The sequence below is a fragment of the Procambarus clarkii genome, chromosome 15, assembly GCF_040958095.1.
Source record: "Procambarus clarkii isolate CNS0578487 chromosome 15, FALCON_Pclarkii_2.0, whole genome shotgun sequence".
NCBI classification, from domain to species: Eukaryota; Metazoa; Arthropoda; class Malacostraca; order Decapoda; family Cambaridae; genus Procambarus; species Procambarus clarkii.
The window spans coordinates 29,217,675-29,227,015 of NC_091164.1; the positions used below are offsets into that span (position 1 = coordinate 29,217,675).

The following is a 9,341-nucleotide window of genomic DNA, read 5'->3' on the forward strand; positions in this document are numbered from 1 at the left end:
TGTTTGTTTCCTTAGTGTTGACTGCGGTGTGGAAGCCTCCACCCCTTTCCGTTACTGTTACATCTAGAAAGAGCAGCTTTCCATCCTTCTCCATCACGTAAGTAAAACTCAACGCAGAATTCTGCTCGAATGCTTCCTTCAGCTCCTGCAGACGTCTGACATCAGGTACCTGTGTAAAAATGTCGTCAACATACCTGCAGTATATGGAAGATTTCAAGTCCATGTTAACTAAGACCTTCTGTTCGATGGATTGTATCACGGGGCGTGTGTTACTGATGTTATCAGCCGTGATACGTTTTGTTGTCATAGAGAGCTAGTGAGAATTTGGTGGTGGTGGTCCTTACCAGGTTGTAAGATGACAACATTCCTTTTAGTTTAGTAAATGCATCTTGACATTCCTGAGACCATCTAAACTTTACATTTTTACATAGCAAGTTTGTCAAAGGAGCTGCAATTGCTGCAAAATTTTTACAAAACTTCCTATAATAAGCACACATTCCTAGATATCTTTGTACCTCCTTCTTGCTAGTCAACACTGGATACTCTAATATATCATTTACTTTATTTTTGAGTGGTAACACCTTCCCATTTACCACTTCATATCCTAAGTAAGAAATACTAGCTCTATCAAAAGTACATTTATGTAAGTTTACAGTTAAATTAGCCTCCTTTAAGCATTTTAATAGTTTAGCCAAACCTTTCATATGGTTCTCCCAATTATTGTGAAAAATTACAATATCATCCAAGTAAGCTCTACATTGTGGTATGTCTTTTAACACTAAGTTCATAAGACGCTGGAAAGTTGCTGGGGCATTTTTCAGCCCAAAAGGCATTACAGTGAATTCATACAACCCATCTGCAGTTATAAATGCACTCATCTCCCGAGCTCTTGGTGTTAAAGGAATTTGCAAGTACCCTTTTGTCAAATCTAGTTTGGTTACAAACTTGGCTTTACCAACACTGTCAATACAATCATCTAATCTAGGCATTGGAAAGTTATCATCAACAGTCATTACATTTAGCTTACGGTAGTCAATGACCAACCTCTGAGTTCCATCCTTCTTTGGAACCAAAATGCAAGGACTACTCCAACTGCTACTGCTAGGTCTCACCAATCCATGTTGAAGCATGTAGTCGACTTCTTTCCGGATGAGATTTAACTTGGTAGGGTTGACTCTATATGGGTGTGACTTGACTGGTTGGTTGTCGGTCACCTCGATGTCGTGATGAATAACTGTAGTCTGGGTGGGAATATCGCCAAAGATGTCTGCATGAGAAGTCAGCAACTGCTCCAAGTTCTGCTTCTGCTCTGATGACAAATGTTCCACCATTTTCTGGACATTAGCCAACCACTCCCCATTGCTAAAATAAGGTACATGAGCATTAGGTACACTATTAAAATCACATTCCCCATTATTCTCATCTACATGGGCTACACTAAGCACCTGGTTGGTATTGGTAGTTCCCTTCCGTGTTAGTTTCATCCTATTCACATGCACTACTATTTCCTTTCTCTTGAGATCAGGTGTTTGGATTACATAATTGGTGGGACTGAGTTTCTTTATCACTGTATAGGGACCTTGGAACCTATGCAACAATGTTGGTCCCTGTCGTGCCATTAGTACCACCACTTTATCACCTGCCTCAAAATGTCGTTGCTTTGTCTTTTTATCGTACTGTGCCTTCATTTTTCCTTGAGCTTCTTTAAGATGATATTAAGGCTTTAGCCCTGTTTTTATTTAACTTATCTTATAAGTCATGAATATAGTTTACCTGCACAACACTCTTTGGATTTCCAACCAACTTATCACTTAAGATGGTTAGTGGACTTCTCACCTCATGGTCAAAAACTAATGAGTTGGGTGAACACCCCAGGGACTCCTGATAAGTATCCCTCAGTGCCATGAGCATCAGTGGAAGACCATCATCCCAGTCTCTGACAGTTTCCATGCAACTGGTTCTCAGCATTTGCTTAAGGGTTTGGTGCATCCTTTCCAAAGCACCTTGGCTCTCCGGATGGTAAGTAGTGGATGTCTTATGGAGGATGCCAAACTCCTCACAAAACTGCTGAAAACCTTTGGAAGTGAAATTTGCCCCATTATCTGTCTGTATTACTTTTGGTAAGCCAAAAATAGTACAAAATTTCATTATGTGCCTTACTACCACTTTCGTTATAACATTTCTCACAGGGAATGCCTCAGGAAAGCGTGTAGTCTGACACATCATGGTGATGATATATATATTTCCACTCTTGGTTCTAGGCAATGGGCCTACTACATCAACAATAATATGGGTAAAAGGTTCCTCAGCCACCACAATTGGCTGTTAAGGAGGTTTTGGTATTACCTGGTTTGGTTTGCCAGTTTTTATACATACTGGACATTCATTACAATACTGGATGACATCTTTCTTTAATCCAGGCCAGGTAAAGTACTTGCTTATTTTATTATATGTTTTTGCAATACCCTGATGGCCGCCTATTGGTGAATCATGGGCTACACTTAGTACTTTTTCTCAATAGCCCCTCGGTAGGACCACTTGATTAACTACCTCCCAAGTGTGTGACACAGGTGAGCTCCTAGGTCTCCACTTCCGCATCAACACCTCTTTAGTGTAGTAATAAGTCAGCCTCCGATTCTGCTTCTTGTTCAGTTACTGCCTTATTATGCAAGTCAGTCAACGTAGGATCAGTTCTTTGCTGATGAATAAAATTTGAACTTGATCTCAAGTCTGAAGAGCCAGATGTGGTAACTGGACTACACTCTCCCCCACCCCTTTTCCTAGGTGGTTTGGTGGAGGTGCTCCCCATCCTGTTCCCATCTGCTTCTTCCAACTTGGCCATAAAAGTGTCGCAAAGATCCACTTCACTATTTGATTTGTTAACCTCTAATTTTGTCTCCTCACTTACATTATTGGGAGTTTGTGATATTTGAGACGCTGATTTTGACTGGGTCAGGGCACATGCTGGGTACATTACCTTGTCCTCAGGATCTGCCCATGCCCTAATCACCTCTGGCTTAGTTAGCATTATTGGGTGGTCATCTCTTTTAACTCTATTACCAGCAAGATCATTCCCCACAATTAGATCAATGCCAGCAACTGGTAATTTAGGACTAACACCTACTAAACTTTTGCCTTTAATAAAATCACAGTCTAGGTTTACTTCTCTCAAGTGTACAGTCTGGAAATCTCCTGTGATTCCCTGTATAATCATTACCTCCCCAGTCTCTGTAGACTGTATATATTGTAACACACTCTCTAATAATAAAGATTGGGATGCTCCTGTATCCCTCAAATTTTTAACATCATGCCACAAACCATTTGCACACGGTAATTTCCCATATGATATAAACTCTCCAAAATGATTTATAGCAAGTGCTTTTTTTCCCATTATTTTTGTTACACATTTGGTTTTCCTCCCATCACACATTGTGAGTGCCATAGGCCTCTTTTCTGGATGAAGAAACCAACAACTCTTAACAACATGGCCCTTCCTATGGCAGTAGGATCACTGTTTCAACTCTGGGTGAGGCTTATTACTGGTGTGATCCTCTTTGGGTTTCACATTACTCTCTTTACCACCTGGCACCTTTGAAAAAGTGTTTCCTTGACCTGCTGTTGGGTACATGTGGGACCCAAATCTGATTGAGGAGTTTACTGCTCGGCCTTGTCTATTTGATTGAATTTTATTTTTAAAAGTTACTTTATGCATCAACTCATATTCATCTGCTAATTTAGCCAACTCATAGATATCTCTGGGTAATTTCTCTGCCAAATACAAAGCCACATTAGAAGGTATGCAAGATAAAAATTCTTCTACTAGGAGTAAATTTTTAAGAGAGTCCAGATCCCTAATTTTTTCTGCATCTAACCATTTATTAAACATGTGATATTTCTCTTGTGCAAATTCTACCAAGGTTTGACTTGGGTCTCGTCTCAGTTGTCTAAACTTCTGCCTATAAGCCTCAGGAACAAGTTGATAAGCAGTAAGGATGGCTGCTTTTACCTTATCATAGTCAAAACTGTTAGTCAAAGACATAGCTGCAAATATCTTCTGTGCCTTTCCCACCAACTGACCTTGAAGAAGAGATACCCATTGTGTTTCAGGCCACTCCATACTCTGTGCCAACTTTTCAAAATGTATGAAGAATTGGTCTGGGTCAGACTCACAGAATAGAGGAAACTTGACATTTTTGTGAATCTTTAACTGCCCAGGTGTTCCTAAATCGTCAACACCGGTATTTTCTGATCTAATTCCCAAATCTGCATGCCTAATCTGTAACTCTATCTTTTTCTGAGCTAGCTCCACTTCTAACCTCTTTATAGCTAGTTCTTGAGCTTGCTCTGCCTCTATCCTCTTCTGAGCTTGCTCTGCCTCTATCCTCTTCTGAGCTTGCTCTGCCTCTAGCCTCTTCTGAGCTTGCTCTGCCTCAAACTGCAACTTCTTTAGTTCCAGTTCTGCCTGCCACTGCATCTGAGTCTCTACCTTTCCTGTAGTTACAACATTTGCACCACTGGTGGAAGGGGACTGCTCTAATATTTCCTGTGGGAGAATTTGCTCATCTACCCAGTGTATCATTATTTCTCTTAGCAGTTCCGTCTTCACCATTCCTATGTGCAATAATAGTCCATAGTGCTTGCCAACAGACACTAGGATAGACTTTTTTGCCGCTTTCAAACCCTCAACACTAGGATTGTCGACAATTTGTTGTGCTACCAAATCCATTTTTTAGTGTGCTAAGGTACAGCAGACTCCAACACAATTTATAATTCTGCACCCACCTTTTCTCTTTTTAGGCTGAGAATTTGTTTAGAAAACTGATAAGGACAGTGCTTAGTTTACTTGACTACCCTGTCAACTGGTAAATTTTTTGCACTCGAGAACACGCACAAAAATTCTTAAAACACTTTTCATGAAGATTAATAAAATGTACATAAATAAGTAATAAAGTTCATATTCATATTATACCAATATTAAAAATATTCTAAATCTCTACACAAGTTAAAGTGAAAAAATAAGCTACACAATTTTTATATCAGGTTACATCTACAGGCTATCCACTTTTATTAGGCTTTCGATCAGGCTGCTCAATATGTAAGGTGCTCTCGGACAGGCTACCCAATTGTATCCCGGCCTGTGTCTTACTGATGTTATCAGCCGTGATACGTTTTTGTTGTCATAGAGAGCAAGTGAGAATTTGGTGGTGGTGGTCCTTACCAGGTTGTCTAGGGAGTATGAGGAGTAAGGGAAACAGCCTAGTACACGTCACAAGTTTATACGTACAAGTCACAGGATTACATTTAACAAGGCGTTTTCCTTACAACATAAGATCGCTATGTATTATAACTCAAGTGGCTCTGACCACCCCACGGCTCACTGTCCCATCCCTGGTGTCATGCACCCAGCCACAAACCGCTACCATCCAACGACACATATATTTTTGCCTCTAGGAAACCTGGACTCTTATAAAACCTCTCCAACTTCTGCAATATTACTCTACCCAATCTTGCAATCCTGGATATAGACATGGATAGGCTTATCTGACTGAACGGCCGGAGAAAACCCCTCAAATAGCAGGAACGGTCGGCAGCGATACACCTCCCCCTTCAGTCAAGATGGCGTCCACCTCTCTTGCCTCATCGCCCCTTAATACTCTACTCTTTACATTTGCTATCAAACACATTAATGATTTTATTTACTATATTCCCCCATGCATATTTTTTTTTATAGAGTCCATTTTCCCCTTACATAGTAAAGCTATTCAAGTTCACATTATTTCTGATGCGGAGTAATAATGATGACTCGCGGCCTCTCTGATCTCAGCTGGGGATTTATACTAATATACAATCTCCCTGTGTCCACCAACATTTTACAACCGAAACCAACTTCCACAGGAGGTAAGGTTCGTAACAGTGCCCATGTAGAAGTTCGCAAACAGGACACCTAGGGGAGAACCCATGGCGACCCCATCTACTTGCTTATACTTGTGCCCATCTGGGCTCAAGAAGGTTATCAAAAGTCGCCACATAGCTAAAGTAGCGGAGGGGAAGATCCACTGCTATGTGGAACGAACAAGGCACTGAGTACTACTCTTTCAAGCCTGGCAAAAAAATATTCAGAGACATTACAGTAGCCATACACAGACTTAGATTTGGTTACAAGTGCTGTTGGGAGATAATAAACCCAATAATTAAACAGTGCCATATCTGTGGAATAGATGCAGAGGCGCCACTATTGCACTACTTACTGGAATGTGAAGCAACTGAAGCCATGCGCCTCAAAATTAACATTAATCCAACGACAGCAGCTGCGTTAGATGCAACATCCTCAGTGATTCCAATTGTTAGAAAAGCAATTAAAGAAATGGGACACACTGTTGCTATCCCAAAAATGTGAACCCTTGATTGATTGAAACCATCAACACTGCCACTCTTCTCGTCAAAAACGGACAAGCAGTATCATACTGTCTAGTATGTATTGCTTGACATCCTGTCAAGCAATATCCAGCGATAGCAGCCACATAGTAATGACAGACGGTTTAAGGACTGCGAGCTCAGCACACAGTATATCCTTTCACGACTAAAGATCACATTGACCCCAAACATCCACCACTTACAACAAGAGGTACATCATGAGTACCTCTTGATGTACGCATGCCCGTGCCACCTCTTAGATGACTTAATCTTCATCAATCATGAATCAACTTGAAATCACCCAAACTCTGCCTTTGATATTGTTGACAAGTGTCGACGGAACGCATCTCTTAGCGCCAGGTCTCAGTAAAATTGTAAAAAAAATACTTTGGAGATATTATTTTTCAACTGCCTTTTGTAGTAAAGAAAACGATAAGAAAATAGAGAAGATTCGTGCAATAAACATCGATGTATGGTTTTTTCTCATTGAATATTACATACATGTAACTACTGTTTCAGGCAGATCTCGACGACCCTCCGTGGGCGAACCACTGGCCCGCCCAGGATACAACCCCACAACCGTTGCCTAAATCCCGGGAACTGATTTACTTATAGATGAACAGGTTCATTAGGTGAAAGAAGAAGTGACCATGAATTTCTGTCCTGCTCAGGAAATGAACCCCGAGTAAAAAAAATGTGAGTCGTGAAGGAAGCCCACTGTGCTACGAGAGAGTTCTTGCCTGGGCCATAATAATTACCCAGCGCTCAGCTTTATTCTCAGCTGCTAATCTCAGCAAGAACCCGTCCTGCTGGGTTTTGCTCGCCCGGTCATTATGATAATTGTGCTGGCGGTAAAATCTGCAGCTGTCAGCAGCTGCCAGAGTGCCAGGCTGCCAAAGTGCCAGGCTGCCAGAGTGAAAGGGCTGCCAGAGTGCCAGGCTGCCAGAGTGCCAGGCTGCTAGGCTGCCAGGGTGCCAGGCTGGCAGGGTGCCAGGCTGCCGGGCTGCCAGGCTGCCAGAGTGCCAGATTGCCAGGCTGCCAGAGTGCCAGGCTGCCAGAGTGCCAGGCTGCCAGGGTGCCAGGCGGCCAGGGTGCCAGAGTGCCAGGCTGCCTGAGTGCCAGGGTGCCAGGCTGCCAGAGTGCCTGGCTGCCAGAGTGCCTGGCTGCCAGAGTGCCAGGCTGCCAGAGTGCCAGGCTGCCAGGGTGCCAGGCTGGCAGGGTGCCAGGCTGCCAGAGTGCCAGGCAGCCAGGGTGCCAGGCTGCCAGAGTGCCAGGCTGCCAGAGTGCCAGGCTGCCGGGCTGCCAGAGTGCCAGGCTGCCAGAGTGCCAGGGTGCCAGAGTGCCAGGCTGCCAGAGTGCCAGGCGGCCAGGGTGCCAGGCTGCCAGAGTGCCAGGCTGCCAGAGTGCCAGGCTGCCAGAGTGCCAGGCTGCCAGAGTGCCAGGCTGCCAGAGTGCCAGGCTGCCAGAGTGCCAGGCTGCCAGAGCGCCAGGCTGCCAGAGTGCCAGGCTGCCAGAGTGCCAGGGTGCCAGGCTGGCAGGGTGCCAGGCTGCCAGAGTGCCGGGCTGCCAGAGTGCCAGGCTGCCAGATTGCCAGGCTGCCAGAGTGCCAGGCTGCCAGGCTGCCAGAGTGCCAGGCGGCCAGAGTGCCAGGCTGCCTGAGTGCCAGGCTGCCAGAGTGCCAGGCTGCCAGAGTGCCTGGCTGCCAGAGTGCCAGGCTGCCAGAGTGCCAGGCTGCCAGAGTGCCAGGCAGCCAGGGTGCCAGGCTGCCAGAGTGCCAGGCTGCCAGAGTGCCAGGCTGCCAGAGTGCCAGGCTGCTAGGCTGCCAGGGTGCCAGGCTGGCAGGGTGCCAGGCTGCCAGAGTGCCAGGCAGCCAGGGTGCCAGGCTGCCAGAGTGCCAGGCTGCCGGGCTGCCAGGCTGCCAGAGTGCCAGGCTGCCAGGTTGCCAGGCTGCCAGAGTGCCAGGGTGTCAGGCTGCCAGAGTGCCAGGCTGCCAGAGTGCCAGGCTGCCAGAGTGCCAGGGTGCCAGGCCGCCAGAGTGCCAGGCTGCCAGAGTGCCAGGCTGCCAGTCTGCCAGGGTGCCAGAGTGCCAGGCTGCCAGAGTGCCAGGCTGCCAGGGTGCCAGAGTGCCAGGCTGCCAGAGTGCCAGGCTGCCAAGCTGCAAGGCTGCCAGGCTGCCAGAGTGCCAGGCTGCCAAGTTGCCAGGCTGCCAGAGTGCCAGGCTGCCAAGCTGCCAGAGTGCCAGGCTGCCAGAGTGCCAGGCTGCCAGAGTGCCAGAGTGCCAGGCTGTCAGAGTGCCAGGCTGCCAAGCTGCCAGGCTGCCAGAGTGCCAGGCTGCCAGAGTGCCAGGCTGCCAAGCTGCCAGGCTGCCAGAGTGCCAGGCTGCTAAGCTGCCAGGCTGCCAGGCTGCCAAAGTGCCAGGCTGCCAAGCTGCCAGGCTGCCAGAGTGCCAGGCTGCCAGAGTGCCAGGCTGCCAAGCTGCCAGGCTGCCAGGCTGCCAAGCTGCCAAGCTGCCAGGCTGCCAGGCTGCCAAAGTGCCAGGCTGCCAAGCTGCCAAGCTGCCAGGCTGCCAGGCTGCCAGAGTGCCAGGCTGCCAAGCTGCCAGGCTGCCAGGCTGCCAGAGTGCCAGGCTGCCAAGCTGCCAAGCTGCCAGAGTGCCAGGCTGCCAGAGTGCCAGGCTGCCAGGCTGCCAGAGTGCCAGGCTGCCAGGGTGCTTCTTGCAACACTAAAATCTTTAATGATCCAGCTTTGAACAGTTGCTCTTTTAGTTTGTTAAATATATATTGAAAATTTGAAGATAATATGTTCAATCTTGTTTACTCCTCTATACCACTATTTTATTACATGTGTGTACTGGTCCACTGGATCAGTGTGTGTACTGGTCCACTGGATCAGTGTGTGTACTGGTCCACTGGATCAGTGTGTGTACT

At 46.5% G+C, this 9,341-nt stretch overlaps 1 protein-coding gene across 1 annotated transcript; it reads left to right on the forward strand.

The window, feature by feature from the left end:
• The first annotated feature begins 6,271 nt into the window (after window positions 1-6,271).
• hubl (hug-bell) lies at window positions 6,272-9,140 on the forward strand. The gene is made up of 2 exons (XM_069325150.1): window positions 6,272-6,343; window positions 7,569-9,140. The coding sequence occupies exons 1-2, from the start codon at window positions 6,272-6,274 to the stop codon at window positions 9,138-9,140; spliced, it is 1,644 nt and encodes a 547-aa protein (XP_069181251.1).
• The last annotated feature ends 201 nt before the right edge of the window (window positions 9,141-9,341 follow it).

Coding starts and splice junctions, on each gene's coding strand:
- hubl (XM_069325150.1), top strand. CDS start 6,272: ATGCGCCTCAAAATTAACATTAATCCAACGACAGCAGCTGCGTTAGAT. Junction 6,344..7,568: donor CATCCTCAGTGATTCCAATT/GTTAGAAAAGCA, acceptor CCTGGCTGCCAG/AGTGCCTGGCTGCCAGAGTG.